This window comes from Melanerpes formicivorus, unplaced genomic scaffold (genome assembly GCF_026170545.1).
Source record: "Melanerpes formicivorus ecotype bairdi unplaced genomic scaffold, bMelFor1.0.p_v2 SCAF_99, whole genome shotgun sequence".
In the NCBI taxonomy this organism is placed as follows: Eukaryota; Metazoa; Chordata; class Aves; order Piciformes; family Picidae; genus Melanerpes; species Melanerpes formicivorus.
The window spans coordinates 162678-184024 of record NW_027142451.1 but is presented as its reverse complement, the minus strand read 5'-3'; the positions used below and the strand labels follow the sequence as shown (position 1 = coordinate 184024).

The 21347-nt window shown below is 45.1% G+C and overlaps 1 protein-coding gene across 5 annotated transcripts in view; it reads right to left on the bottom strand.

The window, feature by feature from the left end:
- DPYD (dihydropyrimidine dehydrogenase) overlaps nucleotides 1-21347 on the bottom strand; it is a 609010-nt gene that overhangs the window by 524287 nt on the left and 63376 nt on the right. For all 5 annotated transcript variants that reach the window (XM_068166235.1, XM_068166240.1, XM_068166238.1 and 2 more), the window contains exon 3: nucleotides 12752-12834. In XM_068166235.1, coding sequence (XP_068022336.1) covers nucleotides 12752-12834 — 83 coding nt within the window. The remainder of the gene's footprint in view (nucleotides 1-12751; nucleotides 12835-21347) is intronic.

Here is a 21347-nt window from a genome sequence, read left to right as displayed (position 1 = left end):
CATACATAGGTGTGGCAGTTATAGGCTGATGCCTAGGAGATTTTCCACAGATCTTGAGTAGGAAGTGGTAGAATGTAAACAAGTTACCACTGGACGTAAAGGGAAAATAATGATAAGGTCTCAATAATCCCATAGATATGATAACTAACATAAAGTTAGTTGCAGAAACTATTTTCTTCTCTTTCTCAGCTCTCCACTCTAGCAGTACACTGCACTGGTTGGGCCACACCTTGAGTCCTGTGTCCAGTTCTGGGCCACTCAGTTTAGGAAAGATGTTGAGTTGCTGGAAGGTGTCCAGAGAAGGGCAACGAAGATGGGGAGGGGTCTGGAGCACAGCCCTGTGAGGAGAGGCTGAAGGAGCTGGGGTGGCTTAGCCTGGTGAGGAGGAGGCTCAGAGAGGACCTTACTGCTCTCTACAACTACCTGAAGGGAGGTTGTAGACAGGCAGGGGCTGGTCTCTTCTCCCAGGCAACCAGTACCAGAACAAGAGGACACAGTCTCAAGCTGTGCCAGGGGAGGTTTAGGCTGGATGTTAGGAAGAAATTCTTCACAGAGAGAGTGATTACCCATTGGAATGGGCTGCCCAGGGAGGTGGTGGAGTCGCCACCATTGGAGGTGTTGAGGAGGAGACTTGATGGGGTGCTTGGTGCCATGGTTCAGTTGATTAGATGGTGTTGGGTGATGGGTTGGACACGATGATCTTGAAGGTCTCTTCCAACCTGGTTTATTCTCTCCTCTCCTCTCCTCTCCTCTCCTCTCCTCTCCTCTCCTCTCCTCTCCTCTCCTCTCCTCTCCTCTCCTCTCCTCTCCTCTCCTCTCCTCTCCTCTCCTCTCCTCTCCTCTCCTCTCCTCTCCTCTCCTCTCCTCTCCTCTCCTCTCCTCTCCTCTCCTCTCCTCTCCTCTCCTCTCCTCTTTTCTCTTCTTCCATTCCATTCCATTCCATTCCATTCCATTCCATTCCATTCCATTCCATTCCATTCCATTCCATTCCATTCCATTCCATTCTATTCCGCTTCAGTGATGCTGACCTTGGCTGTGTTCTTGTTGTGGCTAAGTAACTAACAACCTACTCTCTGCTCTTCTCTTTCTCTTTTCCCTTGTAGAGGGAAAAGGAAAGGGGGAGGAGAAGAGGAGGCTATTGGTAACCCCCTGGTTTTGTCCAGGGTGGGCCTTGTGTTGTTTATAAATTGTAAATATTGTGTATGTTGTACATATTCATTGCATTTCATATGTCTAGATTTTAGTCTGCTTGTAAACAGAGCTTCATTTGCTTCCCTCCCAAACTGAGCTGGTCTGGCAATTTTATTTTGGGGGTTAGTTCTCTAAATTAGTTGGGGTGTAATTTCAACCCCCCAACTGGAAAGAAATTCTAAGGGGAGCATGGTCTGGTCTCTAAATTCTACAGGTTTGTGGATTGTTTTGACTTCATTCTGAGAACTTCTCAGCAGTCATTTTGCCTAAATAGGGCCTGCATGAATAAGCCTACATTTCAAAGTGGTTTTCCTAATAGGTATTTGCCCTGGGGTTAGAGGGTATTGGGTTGTTGTTGGTGAGATACATCAGAGGAACACATGCTGGTGAAAGACGGAGGTGTAGTGTTGGGCACTTTGAAAGCAGCTCAACATTCTTATTAATTACATATGAGGCAAATACTTATTTCTCCCTTAAAAAAAAAAATATGTACCTGGCAGCTTTCACCAGAGAGAAATATAAAGATAGAAGGCTGAAGTGAAATTGGAACTTACCTCAGTCCCAAATAAACACATCAATCACAGGGCTAGTGGCTAATTGGGATCACTGGTATTTTAGCCTGGAGAACAGAAGACTGAGAGGGGATCTAATAAATGTTTATAAATATCTGAGGGCTGGGGGTCAAGAGAGAGGGGACAGGCTCTGCCCACTTGTGCCCTGTGATAGGACAAGGAACAATGGATATAAACTCATGCACAGGAGGTTCCACCTCAACAGGAGGAGGAACTTCTTCACTGGGAGGGTCACAGAGCACTGGAACAGGCTGCCCAGAGAGGCTGTGGAGTCTCCTTCTCTGGAGACTCTCCAGCCCTGTCTAGATGTGTTCCTGTATGACCTGTGCTGGATTCTCTGGTCCTGCTCTGGCAGGGGGGTTGGACAGGAAGATCTCCAGGTCCCTTCCAACCCCTAACATCCTGTGAGCCTGTGTGATCCTGTGATTCGTTCCACAGACTTCCCCGTCCCTAGAACATGAAGGATTTCTTTGAATAGATGAATCCTCGAGGCCTGGATCAGGAACCCAGAAGCAATTACCTTTACACCTACCTCGTTATTCACCTTCCCTTTCAACGTGAATGAGCTGGGTGCCATCTCCCAGCACAGCTTGAGAATGATACAAGAAAGCAGGCGCACTTTTAAGGTGACATTTTTCCTTGTTCTCATTTCTCTCCCATTTCATGCCTGCATTTCTCTAACTGTACAGCTCCATGATGTGGCTTTTGAAACTGGGAAAACAAAGCTGCCTGACATAAAGCCAGAATATGCATTTGCCAAGTCTCAGGCCAGAGACTCAAGCAGCCCAGGGAGATGGTTGAGTCATCGACCCTGGAGGTGTTCAATGGGAGATTGGACGTGGCACTTGGTGCCATGGTCTAGTCATGGGGTCTGTGTTGATAGGTTGGACTCGATGATCCTCGAGGTCCTTTCCAACCTAAGCGATACTGTGATACTGTGTGATACTGTGAAGCTGGTTAGTAGGTATTTTGTAGTTTGCGCTGCAGACTTGTTGTGTTCCTGTGCTTTTAAATCGCTTACCTTGGGGGTGCTGGTGGACGAGAAGCTCAACATGAGCTCTCAATGTGCTCTTGCAGCCCAGAAGGCAAATCAGATCCTGGGCTGCATCAGGAGAAGTGTGGCCAGCAGGTCAAGGGAGGTGATTCTCCCCCTCTGTTCAGCTCTGGGGAGACCCCACCTAGAGTACTGCGTCCAGTTCTGGAGCCCCTGTTACAGGAGGGATGTGGAGGTGCTGGAAGGTGTCCAGAGAAGGGCCACGAGGAGGATCAGAGGGCTGGAGCACCTCTCCTATGAGGACAGACTGAAGGAGTTGGGGCTGTTCAGTCTGGAGAAGAGAAGGCTCTGAGGTGACCTAATTGTGGCCTTCCAGTATCTGAAGGGGGCTACAGGAAGGCTGGGGAAGGACTTCTCAGGATCTCAGGTAGTGATAGGACTAGGGGGAATGGAATGAAGCTGGAGGTGGGGAGATTCAGGCTAGATGTGAGGAGGAGGTTCTTCACCATGAGAGTGGTGAAGCCCTGGAATGGGTTGTCCAGGGAGGTGGTTGAGGCCCCGTCCCTGGAACAGTTTAGGACCAGGCTGGATGAGGCTCTGGCCAGCCTGATCTAGTGTGAGGTGTCCCTGCCCATGGCAGGGGGGTTGGAACTAGCTGATCCTTGTGGTCCCTTCCAACCCTGACTGATTCTATGATTCTATTCTAGGATTCTATGACCCTGCAAACTAATGGCCCCTTGTGAAATCAGGGAACTTCTTACAGGGCAATTTTCGTGGGATCTGCCCAGCCATAGAAACTGTTTGGCACATACATCTGAGAGTCTAGACCATATTAAAGAGGCCTGATTATTCCTAACTCCAGCTCATACAGTTGTCAAGACAACAGTGAATATCATCATTAACAGGAACCGTTTCTATCAAACTGAAAATCGCAGTTGAAGCATCCCTCCCACATTCCCATTATCCAAAATTATATGCAAATGTGAAGGCAAAAGAAAACTCCAAATGTAGTTTGCTGTCTTTTTAGGCCGATCCAGACAGACAAATGAATTTTATCTTTCCTTCCCCACTTGAAAGTACAAATCAATGTGTTTCAATCTTCCTTTCTTAACCAGAAGTCCGTGCAAAAATACCCAGCTTTAATTTTCACCTGCAAAGCTTGCATGCATTCTGACTCAGTCAGCATCCACAAGACAGGCCACAGGTCTGCTCACCTACAAGCTGGACTCATTGATAGGCTCATAGCACACCAGGTTGGAACGCACCTCGAGGTTCATCTAGTCCAACCTTCCAGGGTAAGAATTCAATTTAAATGAACTGGCCCAGCAGCCTGACAAGCTGGGCCTTGAAAGTGTCTAATGCAGGGGAATCCACCACCTCCCTTGGCAGTTTATTCCAATATCTGATAGTTTGAACGGTGACAAAATGTTTTCTGCTATCCAGGTCCAAATCTCCCCAGTAGCAGCTTGTGCCAATCACCTCTTGTCTTCACCATGGGACTCTCTGCACAAAGGGAGTCTCCCTCCTCACAGAATCATAAAATCAGTCAGGGTTGGAAGGGACCACAAGGATCATCTAGTTCCAACCCCACTGCCATGGGCACAGACACCTCACACTAGATCAGGCTGGCCAGAGCCTGCTCTTAAACACCTCCAGGGATGGGGCCTCAACCACCTCCCTGGACAACCCATTCCAGGGCTTCACCACTCTCATGGGGAAGAACTTCCTCCTCACATCCAGCCTGAATCTCCCCACCTCCAGCTTCATTCCATTCCCCCTAGTCCTATCACTACCTGAGATCCTGAGAAGTCCTTCCCCAGCCTTCCTGTAGGCCCCCTTCAGATATGGAAGGCCACAATAAGGTCACCTCAGAGCCTTCTTTTCTCCATGACAGCCACCCTGTATGTACTTGTACATGGTTATGGTACAAGCCCAGCTCTCTCAGCCTTTCTTCACAGGACAGGGCTGCCAGTCTTCTGATCATTCTTGTGTCCTTCTCTGGACCCTGTCCAGCCTGCCTCCATCCTTCTTGTATAGCAGGGACCAAAACTGCACACAGTACTCAAGGTACAGCCTGACCAGCACTGAGTAGACTGGGAGAATGACATCTTTATTCCTACTTGTGATACCCTTATTCATGCAAGTCAGCATCCTGCAGGCTTTCCTTGCCACTGCCATAAACCATCATGGTAGCTTACCAATGCAGTTGATAAGTAAACAATTGCAGTATCAGATTCAAAGTATGTTAAGCATTATGGCTTCATTTGTCTGACACCAGGTTCATGAAATCTACACTACACACAGGCCTAAAGCATATTACTACTGTAATGTTCAAAAGCAATCTATCATCTTCTGAAGTGGCTGATACTCCAAAAGTTTGGGCTGCTGTTCAGAGGGCCCTCAAAATGCTGGAGGAAGCAGAAACCTCATGAAGTTAGGAGGAGGATTAAAAAAACCTAAACTAACAGACAAGACACAAGTGAAGTCCCTTATGGAGGAACAAGACCAGGCAGCAGCATAGGCTGAGGCAAAGCAGCTGGAAAGAAGCTTTGAAGAAAAATCCCTGGGGATCCTGGAGGACAATGTGAATATGAGACAGCCCTTGCAGCAAAGGCAAGCAGCATCCTGGGCTGTGTTAGGTAAAGCATCACCAACAGCCCAAGGGAGGAGATCCTTCTCCAGTGACCAGCACTGGTGAGACACACCTGGAGTGGTGTGCTCTGTGCTGGGCTCCCCAGGACAAGTGAGAAACAGGCATACCAGAGTTAAGCCACTCAAAAGGCCACTGTGGTGATTAAGGGACTGGGATGTCTATCACTTGGTGAGAGGCTGAGAGAGCTGGAGGTGTTTAGCCACCAGCAGAGAAGACTCAAGGGGATCTTACTATGTATAAATACCTGATGTGAGAGAATAAAGACAACAGAGCCGGACCAATGAAACAACCAGAAACAAACAGCACAAACTGAAACACAAGGAGCTTCAGTTTAAAAAAGGGGGGGAAATAAGGATCTGGGGAGGTAGTCTGTTATTGTGAGGATGCTTGCCCAGAACATCTGTGAAGTCTCCACCCTTGGAGACATACAAAACTTTGCTGGACACAGTCCTGAGCAACCTGCTTTCAGCTGGAAAGTCGGTCTCGACCAGTGATCTCCAAAATGGAATGTGTGCAAGACAATCCACTTGGATGTTGGAAGAAAATCTTTGCACCATTAATAAACAGTTGGATTGCTTTGCTTTGTTTTGTTTTTCAAAGTACTGGCATCTTTATCCAACTTCTGATTTTTCATTTTCTATTCTATGTGTGTGGTTTGCAGTGCACACGATATACCAGCACATTGCTACAGGCATACAACTTATAAGGAAATTAACATCCACACATTGGGGGTGCATGCTCAAAATCATTTTAGTGGAGCTTGGAGACTGCTGGTCCCTTCCAACTTCAGCCAGTCTATCGCTCTCTCTCTTGAGAACAGCAAATGCCTGGACACAAAACCAGTGAACAGATCCAGTGGGAAAACAATGACTCCATGCAGTGTACATGCTGGGGTCAGACTGGCTGGAGAGCAGCCAGGCAGAAAGGGACCTGGGGGTACTGGTGGACAGCAGCTGAACATGAGCCAGCAGTGTGCCCAGGTGGCCAAGAAGGCCAATGGCCAGTTCTGGACCACTCAGTTTAAGAAAGATGTTAAGATGCTGGAAGGTGTCCAGAGAAGGGCAACAAGGCTGGTGAGGGGTCTGGAGCACAGCCCTGTGAGGAGAGGCTGAGGGAGCTGGGGTTGCTTAGCCCGGAGAGGAGGAGGCTCAGGGGAGACCTTATTGCTCTCTACAACTACCTGAAGGGAGGCTGTAGCCAGGTGGGGGCTGGTCTCTTCTCCCAGGCAACAGTGACAGAAAGAGAGGACACAGTCTCAAGCTGTGCCAGGGGAGGTTTAGACTGGATGTGAGGAAGAAATTCTTCCCAGAAAGAGAAATTGGTCACTGGAATGTGCTGCCCAGGGAGGTGGTGGAGTCACCACCACTGGAAGCGTTTAAAAAGGGACTGGATGAGGCCCTTAGTGCCATGGTTTAGTTGATTAGATGGGGTTGGGACTTGATGATCTCGAAGTTTATTTCTAACCTGGTTCATTCTGTATTCTGTTAAAAAAAAATCCCTTCCTGCCAGCTGATGTATTCTGCTTTCTGAAATTTGTCCTTCAGCTTGTTAAGCCCAGGAACTCCCTGCACTCTATCTTCTTCTAAAGCTGGATTAGTAATTGGGTTTGTACTTATTCCACATTTCCACTAAAAGTTACTCTACAGTTTAGGGGGTGGGAGGTGTTCATTGTGTTTTTCTTGCTTTTGCTTTTAAGACTCCTCAAGGTTACTTTACCCTGCTTTCCCAGAGGGATAGTTACTGGAGCCATTCACATTCTGTTTTTCCCACCTATGGAAAAAGTAGCAGGGTGAACATTGTTGGCTATGCCCCTTCCTCCTCCTCAAACACTTAATTCCTCATAGCAGCCAAATCATTCTAGGAGCTGCTGTAAATTTCTAGCATTCTACAAGCTTCACTGAGGATTAGGGTCCAGATTTCTTTTGTTGTTTTCACAGTGGTTACATATAAAGAAGAAATTGAGTCCTGTTCAATGAAAGCTTAATGCTCTTCCTCATGCAACCTGACATTGTAGGTATAAATCTATGCCAAATCACCACAGAAAGCATCTAATTATGTTATCATATACACAGTCAAGGTATGCAAAGCAAAAGTTTGCCCATTTATAAACCTTCATTCAAAAAACTAATTCATTTTTATTATTCACTTAAGCCCTGCAGCTGCATTAAAACACAATAACAAACCATTTGGAGCACGTTAACAAAGGCAGCAAAACATTAACTGAGTTGAATGCTTTACCATTTTAGGTGCAGTCATAAGTAAACCAAATTCTCCCAATGCCAAGTAAAAGCAAACTACTATCAGCTCAGTGTCTTACTCCAGGTCTGAAATTAGATATAAAGTAGAACTAGAAAATCATAGAATCAATAAGGCTGGAAAAGACCTCAAAGATCCTCAAGTCCAATCTGTTACCCAAGACCTCATGACTACTAAACCATGGCAGCCGGTTAAGCCCAGCCCAAGAGATGGGTGGTCTGAAAAAAACCTGCCCCAGGTGGGCAGAGAGACTTGGTCCCCCTTCCCAGGAGGAGGGGTCCCCAGGGGTCCAGTCTTACTTCCCCTTTTTAAGGGGAAGCCATTTTCTGCCTTGCTCTCTTCTCCTGCCCTCACCTCCCCAGCAGGCTGACACTGTTTAGCTGTTAGACAGGTGGTTGGGCCTGTTCCATGCCGCTCTGGACTCCTAAGGACCACATCTAAAGAGAATCCAGGCCAGCTGTGCCTGGTTTTGTGTATATTTTTATTTACCCCTTTGCCTTATCTCTCTGTAACCTTCCTTTCACTCAAATGCCTTGTATAATTTGTTAAATTTACCTTTTTACTTCCAAATTGATTCAAGACTGTTTCTTTTGTCATTTTTCCCTTTCTTTTCTTCTCCTGCCTCATTTGCTTTTCCTTAACGGGAAAGGGGGAAGAGGGGAGGCAACCTAAGTCTGTTACACTTTGGGCTTTTGGGCTAGCAGGAAAGCTTAAACCACAACAACGATCATTATGAAACCCTTCAGAAAGTTTATTTTGCATACATCCATACATATAAACAAGAAAATATTATTTTCATGGAATTCCTCAATTTAAATACCATTCAGCTTTTGGAGAGCTGGGGAAAAAAAAGAACAAGAGCCTTCTCAGCTATTAGTGCCTGTTTACAGAGAGCACAGTGATATTCATAAACTAGGAATGTAGTAAAACCCATATTAAATTGACCATTTTCTCAAAGAGAAAGTTAAAATGGAAGGTCTTGTTCCAAACAGGAGCACTGGGGGGGAAATGTTCATTGTTTCTCTCATCTGGCAGACCAGTAATACCACTCTGGGAAATCAGAGAGGATTTGGGCACACTGCCCACGTAACTTAAGGCTCATCTGAGATCCACATATATTCACTTAGCTGTCCAAGTAGTGGGTTTTTTCCGTTGTTGTTTCCATGCCCACATGATTTTAGTGCCTTTGTGCAATGTGCAACCCTCTCCACATGCCTCCCCTACCAAAAGGAGGAGGGTATCTCGCCACTGAAGCCAGCAAATCTACGTCCTCCCATGCCTCGTTCAATGTCCGCTACAGATGCGGGAAAGCAAAGTGAACTTTAACCTGTCAAAGTGCATCGTTGAAACTCTATATGCTACAGATGATCTTGAGATCTCAGTAAGAAAAATGCAGTCACCAAGGATATAGAGTCATGTGGTGGGTTGAAATTACCCCGCCACCCCCCCCAATTACTTTGGAGAATTACCCCCAAAATAAATTGCTCAGCCCAGCTCAGTTTGGGATGGAAGCAAATGAAGCTCTATTGACAAGCAAACTAAAATCTAGAATTATGAAATGCAATGAATGTGTACAAAATATGCAATGGATGTACAATATAGAGATATTTACAATTTAAAAACAACACAGAAACTCCTCAGACCCCACTGGATGGATCCAAGGGATTCATTCACCCCCCCCCCCCAGTCCCTCCGCCTTCCCTGTACCTCACACAGTAGTCAAAACAGAGATCCCCTGGCAAGGCCATGGGGGAGAGAGAGAGAGAGAAGTTGAAAGCAGAAGCAACAGAAGAAGAAAAGAGAACTGTTTCTTCCTCTGCTCTATATCCCATTCGCAATCCAATGAATTATATAGACCTTAGCATTATTCTTTTGAATTCAATGAGAATTTATATTGCTTTCCGTTTTTGCAGTCAGGGAATAGGCTGAAGTTCTCCCTTCCAACTCTAACATGCAGCTGTGTAGTAGTTGAAAAGCCTGTAGAGCCTGAACCTAAGGCAAACCCAAGGCCAAATGTGTCTTTTGCACACATTTAGAAAATATGTAGACCTACGTGCATGAATCTATCTACATCAAGGTTTCGCACCCTTTGTGTGTTACTCAAGTATGTTACAAAAACACACTTAATAACTCAGGTATTTTCTTTATTCCCATAAAACAAGTAACAAAAACCCCAACACATAATATTGACTACAATTAAGAGAATTACACACAGTCACAGAACAGTCAGGGCTGGAAGGGACCTCAAGGTTCCAACCCCCCTGCCATGGGCAGGGACACCTCACACTACAGCAGGTTGCTCACAGCCACATCCAGCCCGGCCTCCAAAAACTCCAGGGATGAGGCTTCCACCACCTCTCTGGGCAACCTCTTCCAGTGTCTCACCAGCCTCATGGGGAAGCACTTCTCAATAACATCCAATCTGAATCTACTCATTTCTAGTTTTGCTCCATTCCCTCCAGTCCTATCACTCCCTGACACCCTAAAAAGTCCCTCCCCAGCTTTCCTGTAGCCCCCTTCAGATACAGGAAGGCCACAAGGAGGTCTCCTCAGAGGCCTCTCTACTCCAAACTGAACAACCCCAAGTCTCTCAGCCCATCCTCATAGGAGAGGAGCTCTAGCCCTCTGAACAATCTTGTGGCCCTCTGTACACTGCCTTTCGCCCTTCACAACCAATGCTTATTCCTCAGAATAGCTTGCACACTAGCAGAAACAGCCAGGATAGACATTTGTCAGATTATGAAGTGATTTTTATTGTATGCACAGCACAGACTCGTGAGAATCTTCTACACAGTCCTTGTAACAGAGACAGGACATTTGAAATGCCAAGGCTCCCTTTGCTGCTGTGTGTTTACCTCCAAAGAGCCATCAGAGCCCAAGTTTTCAACAATATTAACTCTGCTGAGTCATGTGTCTCAAAATGCCACAGACCAGCCCATGGAACGTTGTTACAGGGGAGCAGAAACTTGTAGTTCAGTTTGTTGAGAATACTAAAAGAAGGTTCCTGAGTCAAAAGCTCCCTATATCTTTATTTTAAATCATTTTCCATTTACTGGCACAACACAAAAGATTTACAAACACAGATGATGGACCACGTAAGGAGAAAACCCTAGATGTATATAGGTGTAGGGCCTGGAGAACAAATCTGATGAAGAATGACTGAAGGGCCTGGAACTGCTTAGTTTGGAAAAGACCTCATGGCTGTCTACAACTCCCTGAAAGGAGGTTGTGGAGAGGCTGGTGATGGTCTCTGCTCACAGGTGATAGAACAAGAGGGAACAGCCTCAAGCTGCAGACTGGACAGTGGGAAGAATTTTTTCCCGTCAAGAGTGGTCAGGCATTGGAATGACCAGCCCAGAGAGGTGGTGGAGTCCCCAACCCTGGATGTGTGTAAAGGTGGTTTGAACGTGGTGCTTGGGGCTATGGTTTAGGGGTGACCCTTGTGGAGTAGTGCTCCAGGTGATTCTGAGGGTCTTTTCCAACCTGAATGTCTCTGTGATTCTGTCTGAAGCAAAATGAGCAAAAACCCAGAAATCACAATCAAAAAGGTGAATGCCATGATTTTTACAGTTACTTGCAACATGCTCAGAAAAGAAATCACATGATTTGAAGGTATGGAGAAAAGCTTCAAGCTAGGCAGGTTGCACTTCAAGTCAGAATCCCTCTATAAACATTTATTCCTAGCAGTGTACACCAGACTAGAGCACCACGGACATAAAGTCAATCATGCAAATAAAGCCATTCACACATAGCCATAAATTTTAAAGGGATTATGAACACAATCAAAGCAAATGGCTGCAATTAGTCTTTCAAGAAGATTCTCAGTGGGTTTTTTGTTGCTGTCTTGGGTTTTCTTTCTTTTGTTGCTTTGTGGCCCTTTGTTTTTTTCTCTTTCACTTTTTACTGTGTTAGGACAAGACTAAGAAGTCTGGTATCAGGCAAGTGACAAGACCTACCTGTGGCCTTCCAGTATCTGAAGAGAGCTACAAGAAAGCTGGGGAGGGACTTTTTAGGGTGTTAGGGAGTGATAGGACTGGGGGGAATGGAGCAAAACTAGAAATGGGTAGATTCAGATTGGATGTTAGGACAAAGTTCTTGCCCATGAGGGTGGTGAGACACTGGCACAGGTTGCCCAGGGAGGTGGTGGAAGCCTCATTCCTGGAGGTTTGCAAGGCCAGGCTGGATGTGACTCTGTGTAACATGATGTAGTGTGAGGTGTCCCTGCCCATGGCAGCAGCGTTGGAACTGGATGATCCTTGAGGTCCCTTCCAACCCTAACAATTCTATGATTCTATAATTTTACTACTTTGCATCATTAGCTTTTACTCTCCAACTTTCAAAACCTTTACATGTACAAGGTATTATAATTTTCTGACCCACAGATGACAACATAATTAACATCTTCCTGGTTATTTGGTGAGTTACTTCAGAAAATTCATCAGAGTAATTTTTCCCTTTTCCAGGTCTTACAGCCAGCAAGTTTCTTTGGAGTCCTGTCCCCCCATACTCTACAGCACAAGGAAGAGTGACAGAAGATTCATGTGCTGACTGTACATGTACATATACTTAGCAAGCATTGATAGGAGGATATTAAGCAAAATATACATTTCTGCAGTAGAGTGAAGGACCAGCTGGGTTTTAATATTCCATTAGCAAACCCAAAATCGTCTAAATCTGGTGATAAAAATCAGAGTAGGCAGGAACTACATGCATGAAAATCAAATTCAATTTAAAAGCAAAGTCAGGTTTGTTCAAACACCGTTGTACAATTGCTTTAACACTCACAGAATTTAGATGAACAATATTTTCATTGGCTCCCAGTTTAGTATAAACACAAAGCAAGGCACCCCTTAAGCATTTTAAATAACAAATTAAACATTTACGTTTTTTACTGTGCAGTCAGGCTTAACATTTATGCAGCTTCAAAACCAAAGTACAGCCTCAAGGGAAGCCTCTCCACTGACAAATTAATACCTTAGAGAATAGAGCTGAATGGTGGCAATGAACTCATTTGTTCCCCCAATAATGAAGAATGACTCTTTCTTTACCACATCTGTGACTGTTGCCATGGTGACCCAGACTTACCTCATTGCTTCTCGAAGTGCTCCTCGCTCGCTAAGAGTCGTGTGCTTGATGTCGTCAAAATTATTTTCTAGTTTCTCACAGTCCTGCCACAAACAGAGAAATCCATGTCAGGCTCTCAGACACTATGGAGCACCTGCATTAACATCATTCAACAGCAGGCAGACCGAATTGGCTCCTCTCATGCAATCCCGTATGATACATTCCAGTTTAATTACACAGGAGTCGTAAAGAAGACACCGAGAACTCAGAAACAAAGTAAACAGGAATCTTATTATATGGTTGCCATGGAAATTATCTTATCAACTTTCCACAATGAAATGTATGGACTTTTTACTCTTCTTTTTTTTTTGGTTAATATTATTTTATTCTCTGAGGAGAAATTAATTTTTCCTTTATCAACATGCAAGGCTACAAAGCTACTACGCACTAACACACAGATGAGAAGAGAAATCTAAACATGCCTTTTAGAATGATAACAAAAGTCACAAATCCTGTCCCAGGGAAATGGGCAGCGTTGTTGGAACGAATCCATCAGACTTAATTCCCGTTTCATTTCATTTTACAAGCACAACAGAAGCTACAGAGGTTGTTTATAGGCACCTCAACCACTTAAGGTTTCCTCCCAGATTAGACCTCGCCGGTATTTCTACCGGCAACAACAAGTCAAGCATTTAGTGACTGTAAATGAAAGAAAACTTTGCTATCTTCTGTTAATTGTTATCAAGTGTATGACTGGTTCCATTGATCCACAGTGCTGATTCTTTTCTTCTGCTCCCTCAACAAGAGATGCTTTTAGGTTGCACCTTTCTCCAATACCAAAAGTCCCCTCTGGGAGGCATAGTTTTGCTGTATGGGTGCGAAAGAAACACAACTTGCAAGCTGCACAGTTGCTATTGCTAACAGCCTTGAAGCCAGGATTGTCAGGATCCTCATGCAGTAGCTTTAAAGAAAATAAGAGTGCTATTATTTGATAATATTGCTTTGACAGCTTTTAGGTATCTGAATTAATTTTCCAGTCCACATCTCAAAGAGAGTTGTAATTAACACAATACAAGCTTCCTATCGTTAATTCTGTTGGGCATTGATTCTTTATTTTTATAATTGCCTTCAATTTGAGTCTACAAAAGCATTACTGGAAAGGAAATAATCAGGTATTTGTAAATGGCCAAACAAGACATTTTAGCTTGTCCAATTCACATTTAAACTCTCAATATCCTTTAATGAAAGTATAGACTTTTTAATAAAGAAGCTTTCGTGGTTTTAACAATACATTTATGAGCAGGAGAAACAAACAAATCCACATTTGGAACTCTGCAGTCTTTTTCCTTAAGACAAAAAGGATGCTTGGTTTAAGTATCAGTAGCAAACCTTATCATAGAATCATAGAGTGGTCCGGGACAGAAGGGACCTCCAAAGGTCATCTAGAATCATAGAATCATAGAATTGTTATGGTTGGAAGAGACCTCAAGGATGTTCCAGTTCCAACCCCCCTGCCATGGGCAGGGACACCTCACACTACAGCAGGTTGCTCACAGCCACATCCAGCCTGGCCTTAAAAAAACTCCAGGGTTGGGGCTTCCACCACCTCCCTGGGCAACCTGTTCCAGCGCCTCACCCCTCTCATGGGGAAGAACTTCTTCCTAACATCCAATCTGAAGCTACCCATTTCTAGTTTTGCTCCAATCCTCCCTGTCTTACCACCACCTGCACCCTAAAAAGTCCCTCACCAGGTAGTCTGACCTCCCAGCAGTCAGCAGGGACATCCTCAGCTAGACCAGGTTGCCCATGGCTAATCTAATGTTTTTTTCTTTGTTTACCCAATGAGCTGTCCTTATGTGGCAAACTCCCACCAAAAAATTCCAAGGGTTTATAGGAGAAAGACAGGGAAGCTCTACAATGAGGTATTCCATTCTTTAGGTCATCACATATTGACCTTCATCTCCAAGCATGTACAGGCAGGTCAGAAATTTAAAATACACAAGAGAGATTTAAATCACCAATAATAATTACTAAAGAATAAACTGAAAATATCTGTGATGAGGGGAGACTTAACAATTCTGTGCCACCAGCATCTCAGCACAGGTTCATACAATCATAGAACTGTCAGGGCTGGAAGGGACCTCAAGGATCATCCAGTTCCAACCCTCCTGCCACAGGCAGGGACACCTCACACTAGGATCAGGCTGTTCACAGCCACAACCAGCCTTGCCTTCAAAACCTCCAGGGATGAGGCTTCCACCACCTCCCTGGGCAACCTCTTCCAGTGTCTCACCACCCTCATGGGGAAGAACTTCTTCCTAACATCCAATCTCAATCTACCCATTGCTAGTTTTGTTCCATTCTCCCAGTCCTATCCCTCCCTGACATCCTAAAAAGTCCCTCCCCAGCTTTCTTGTAGGCCCAGAAATGTTCAGAAAATCTGAAGATCACACAGCTCATTTCACTTGACCTTGTGGCATAAAGCCACATAGAAACAGAGAATGCAAAGCACACAAGGTTTTTATCAAACACAACTAAATGTTCCCTGTACTGTACAAACTGATGCTCTCAAAGTGGAAAATGCTGAAAAGAGCTAAGTTCAGCTGGTATTTCTTCTTGGCCTATACTGTGTTCATCTGAAGGGCAACAGAGGTGGCCCATTTCTAAGGGAAATGCTGTGATTTTGTAGCCTTCCACAGACAAATATTCCATCTCAACTGAAAAACACAACGTGAAAATTAATAGCTAGGCCAGAACAAAAGAATGGAACAAATTCTATAGACTCAGATTACAGATGTTGTACCAATTCATTTGGCAGAAAGATGAACTTATGCCTAGCTTTTCTGAGATTTTTTTCTGGATGGTGTCTTTCCCAGTTCCTTTTAGCAAAATACCTCTCACCCAAGGAGCAGTAGCTGAAGAGCAAATAATTTCACCATTAGGGGGAGAAAGAAAAGAGCTAAAAACTCAGTGCTGTGTCACCAGTTCCTGCGTGCATATTGAACAGGAGAGTGAGCAAGCATCAATCATACCCACTGCTTTCCAGTTCAAGCTGAAATCATCCAAAAGAGTGAGCTGGATTCTCTCAGTGACAAGAGAGCAGGGTATCTGAAATACCAAATGGAAGCAGACCTGTAGAACTAAAATAGCCACTTCTGCATGGGTCTCAGTATGTGCTCACTCCTTACACAATCACTACAGAAACACTCAGGTTGCAAAAGACCCTCAGGATCACCAAGTCCAACTCAGAACCCGACTCTGCAGCATTCACCCCTAAACCGTATCTCCAAGCACCCCATCCAAATCACCACTAAACACATCCACTAGGGACTACACCACCTCCCTGAGCAGCACATTCCAATGCCAGACCCCTCTTGATGGGACAAAATTCTTCCTACAGGTCAGTCTAAACCTGCCCTGCTGCAGCTCGAGGCTGTTCCCTCTTGCTCTATCACTAATGACCTGAGAGAAGAGACCAGCACCAACCTCTCTACAACCTCCTTCCAGCAAGTTGTAGACAGCCATGAGGTCTCCCTTCAGCCTCCTCTTTTCCAAACTAAGCAGCCCCAGCTCCTTCAGTCGCTCTTCACAAGATTTACTCTCCAAAATGTTTACATTTATAGATTGTCTGAAAGTTTATTGCTTTATAAGAAAGGCTACCAGCATGAATGAATTTGAGATCAGGAGAATACCCTGGACAATACATCTAGGAAATATTGAAACTTCAGTAAACTATGACCAGAGTGAGCTTTACATTCTGAAGTATTAAATCAGCAGCAAAACTGAGGTCATTCTATTATCTATGCTATGAAATGGCTTAGTATCATAGTATCAGTCAGGGGGTTGGAAGGGACCACAAGGATCATCTAGTTCCAACCCCTGTGCCATGGGCACAGACACCTCACACTAGATCAGGCTGCCCAGAGCCTCATCCAGCCTGGTCTTAAACTGTTCCAGGGACAGGGCCTCAACCACCTCCCTGGACAACCCATTCCAGGGTCTCACCACTCTCATGGTGAAGAACTTCCTCACATCCAGCCTGAATCTCCCCACCTCCAGCTTCATTCCATTCCCCCTAGTCCTATCACTACCTGAGATCCTGAGAAGTCCTTCCACAGCCTTCTTGTAGGTCCCCGTCAGATACTGGAAGGCCACAATTAGGTCACCTCGGAGCCTTCTCTTCTCCAGACTGAACAGCCCCAATTCCTTCAGTCTGTCCTCATAGGAGAGGTAACATCCACATAAGGAAAAGGTGCTCCAGCCTCTGATCATCCTCGTGGCCCTTCTCTGGACACGTTCCAGCACCTCCACATCCCTCTTGTAATAGGGGCTCCAGAACTGAAGGCAGTACTCCAGGTGGGGTCTCACCAGAGCTGAGTAGAGGGGGAGAATCACCTCCCTCGACCTGCTGGCCACACTTCTCCTGATGCAGCCCAGGATCTGATTGGCTTTGCAGGCTGCAAGCACACATTGAGAGCTCCTGGTGAGCTTCTCGTCCACCAGCACCCCCAAGTCTCTCTCCTCAGGGCTGCTTTCCAGCCAGTCATTGCCCAGCCTGGATTTGTGCCTGGGATTGCCTCGACCCAGATGCAGGACCCTGCACTTGGTCTTGTTGAACCTCATGAGGTTGGCTTGTGCCCACCTCTCCAGCCTGTCCAGGTCCCTCTGGATGGCCTCCCTTCCCTCCAGCATGTCTGCTGCACCACACAGCTTGGTGTCATCAGCAAACTTGCTGAGGGTGCACTCAATGCCACTGTCCATGGCACCCACAAAGATGTTGAACAAGACAGGTCCCAGGACTGATCCCTGAGGGACTCCGCTTGTCCCTGGCCTCCACTGGGACATGGAGCCATTGACAGCCACTCTTTGGGTGCAGCCATCAAGCCAGTTCCTTATCCATCTAGTATCTATAAACATCTTGCACAGGGCAGTACATTTTGGCCTATAATACCTCACAGATTTAAGGACAATGAGCAACTGACCTCCCAGGTGCTTCATCCTGAGCAGTAGCTAAAGTTAAAAACCAAAAATCAAAACACAAGCAGTGACAAAAAAAAAAAAAGGTTTTTGTGGCATGCTGCCAAGTTATTTTCTGTGGCTATAGATAAAGTCTAGAAGTTTTAACTCTATGATTCAATAATTATACAGTACTCCATATGTCATCACTGTTGGCAGACCCATAGTGCTGGCTGATACGAGACTAAATATCGCCTTTGAGAAGTGCAGGAGGAAAAATAAGTACAGAGATGTAATTAGCTACACAGCCATCATAAGTCAAACCACCATTGTATGTCAGAAAAGCCACAAAAGCCTAAATACTACTTCTTAAAGGAGTCTAGCTAGGAAGGGTTTAAATTAACCAAAAAGCAAGACAGTGGAGAAGATATTCTATATATTAAAAAATGGCTTAAGGATCCCAGCATAAATACCTGGAAGGATTTCAATTAACCAAAAAGCGAGTGAGTGGAGAAGGGATTTTACATATAAACAAATGTCTTATTTATCATATGAGACCTTAACTAAAACTACATGAGGACTATCTGGAAAGGGAGATGGAGAGTGGATTATTACAAGTTCTCTGTGGGACAGCAATGTGCCCTGGTGGCCAAGAAGGCCAATGGGATCCTGGGGTGCATTCAGAGGAGTGTGACCAGTAGATCCAGGGAGGTTCTCCTCCCCCTCTACTCTGTCCTGGTGAGGCCACACCTGGAATATTGCATCCAGTTTTGGTCTTCCCACTTCAAGAGAGACAGGGATCTGCTGGAGAGAGTCCAAGGGAGGGCTACAAGGATGCTGAAGGGACTGGAGCACTGCTTGATGAGGAGAGGATGAGAGACCTGAGGCTGTTTAGTCTGGAGAGGAGAAGACTGAGAGGGGATTTAATCAATGTCTATAAATATCTGAGAGACGGGGGTCAGGAAGGAAGGGACAGGGACAGCTTCTGCTCACTTGCACCCTGTAATAGGACAAGGGGCAACGGATGGAAACTACAGCACAGGAGGTTCCACCTCAACATGAGAAAGAACTTCTTTACTGTAAGGGTTCCAGAGCACTGGAAGAGGCTCCCCAAAGAGGTTGTGGAGTCTCCTTTTCTGGAGACTTTCCATCCCTGTCTGGATGTGTTCCTGTGTGAGCTGTGCTGGATTCTATGGTCCTGCTCTGGCAGGGGGGTTGGACTTGAAGATCTCCAGAGGTCCCATCTAACCCCTAACATCCTGTGAGCCTGCAGATATCTACAAGTATCTGTGGCACCACACACAGCACACTGGTGGAACATCTGACCAGAAATGAGAAAGATAGATGATGAATGTATGAATATGAGGATGATGTACACATTCAAAAGCTTTTCTTCTCACACTTACAAACCATGACATTTTTTTCCTACTGCAACCCTTGAGAGCTAGGACTGTGTGCTTGCAAGGCTGTGTTTTCAGTTATGGTAAGTGATAAAATTAACAAGGACTGTCATTATAACAGTCTTAGAAAAATCAGTGAATATCCAGGCCAGAGGACTCTTGTTCTTTGGCCCTGTAAAACTGGCTCACATAACAACAGAAAGTAAAGAATCACTCTAGCTGGAAATTAAAACCCAAGGATTCTGGCAAAAGTGAAGTTGTATTTTTCAAAACACATCTAAACATTCCTCAGCTTAGCTTTCTGGTGTATGTTTCAGTCTTGGATGGAAAGGAAAGCCCCCTTTGCTTGACAGTCATTTGAAAAGCAATTCAAGTTTTGGTTTCTTGGGTCAAATGGCAAAGCCTGTAGGAGTAGCTCAGAACCCACCAGCAGTCTATTTCCTGGTGTCACCACTGAGAGCAGCCCTGAAGAAAAGGACTTGGGGTTGCTGGTGGATGAGAAGCTCAACAGGAGCACTTGCAGCCCAGAAAGCTGACCAGAACCTGGGCTGCAGCAAGACAAGCATAGTCAGCAGGTTGAGGGAGGTGATTCTCCCGCTCTGCTCTGCTGTGCTGAGACTCCAACTGGAGCACTTTGTCCAGTCTGGAGCCCCTGTTACAGGAAGGATCTGGAGGTGCTGGAGGGTGTCCAGAGAAGGGCCATGAGGATGATCAGAGGGCTGGAGCTCCTCTGGCAACAGACTGAGAGAGTTAGGGTTGCACAGTCTGGAGAAGAGAAGGCTCCAAGGAGACCTAATTGTGGCCTTCCAGTATCTGAAGAGGGTTACAAGAAAGCTGGTCTCTTCTCCCAGGCAACCAGCACCAGAACAAGGGGACACAGTCTCAAGCTGCACAAGGGGAAGTTTAGGCTCGAGGTGAGGAGAAAGTTCTCCACTGAGAGAGTCAATCGTCATTGGAATGTGCTGCCCAGGGAGGTGGTGGAGTCACCATCCCTGGAGGTGTTCAAGAGGGAATTGGATGTGACACTTGGTGCCATGGTTTAGTCATGAGGTCTGTGGTGACAGGTTGGACTTGATGATCTTTGAGGTCTCTTCCAACCTTGGTGATACTGTGACACTGTGATAGCTTTACAAGACAAGTCCCACAGGTGCCACAAGGCCGCCCACATTAGCCAGGTCTTTTGAGACAGCTGGACACACTGTCCAACTGATCTCTTTAACAAAGCTATAACTGAAAAACATTATTCCTTTGGAGGACTGCACACCAGAAAAAAAAAGGTGTAGAATGCTTATTTTCTTGTTGATCTTACTCTTGGTGTATAAAATGGTAACCCCCCCACCCCCAACCACTTCTTATTCTGGAAATGCACACTCTTTCATAAGCAGGAAACTTTAGAAATAACTAACTTGTGTTTTACAAACCTCAAGCAACATTATAATAGTAATCTGAGCTGGAATACACTGCTGCAAGGATAATTATTAAGGGAAAACACAGCTGACATTTTCTGATTTATGCACACAATCAGAGATGGAGTCCAAGGACTGTGACACAATTATCTTCATGCTAACAATTTTTGTAAATCTCTTGACAGAATTTTAGCTAATTTTAAAATGCCTTCTGAAGATTAGCACTTAAAACTGTTGGGAAAATAGCACAATTTATTAGCAAGGGTTATAATTGTAAACCTTCCAAATACTCATTGTGAATATCATTTAGACAGTAACTCCTGCTTTAGCAGCTGGTATATAAGACTCCAGTTTATGGATTCTTGAAACAACAGAGATAGTGGAATCTAATTAAACAGGATTACATGCCAAGGAAAAATTATTAGAACCAGACTAATAGACAATTGTTATGAATTTGCAATAGCCCATCAACTGCTTTTGATGCAAACTTATATAAGACTGCTTTAGTCCAATGAAACGTAAATATTCTTCACAGACTCCTCTCCTGATTTGGAACAGACTGCCTTTTACACTAAAACAACACAAAGAGCTAAATAGTTCCACTGATCTTCTCTCAGAGGCTTAAGCATCCATCTGCTGTAGGGCAAAATGGCTTCGTAGTCATTTTGCATTTATTCTAATTCATTATTCAGTAGCCAATAGCTGTGCTCCACGCAGGAAGCCTCCTTCTACTGTCTTCATAGCGAGCAATTAAACCAAACCACTGCCATTTGCCAAAGGATTGTATCCTGAAAAACTAAACTGGCAAAGGGATTGTTTGATCCCAACTGTAAGGCATTACGATCCATGCAACAT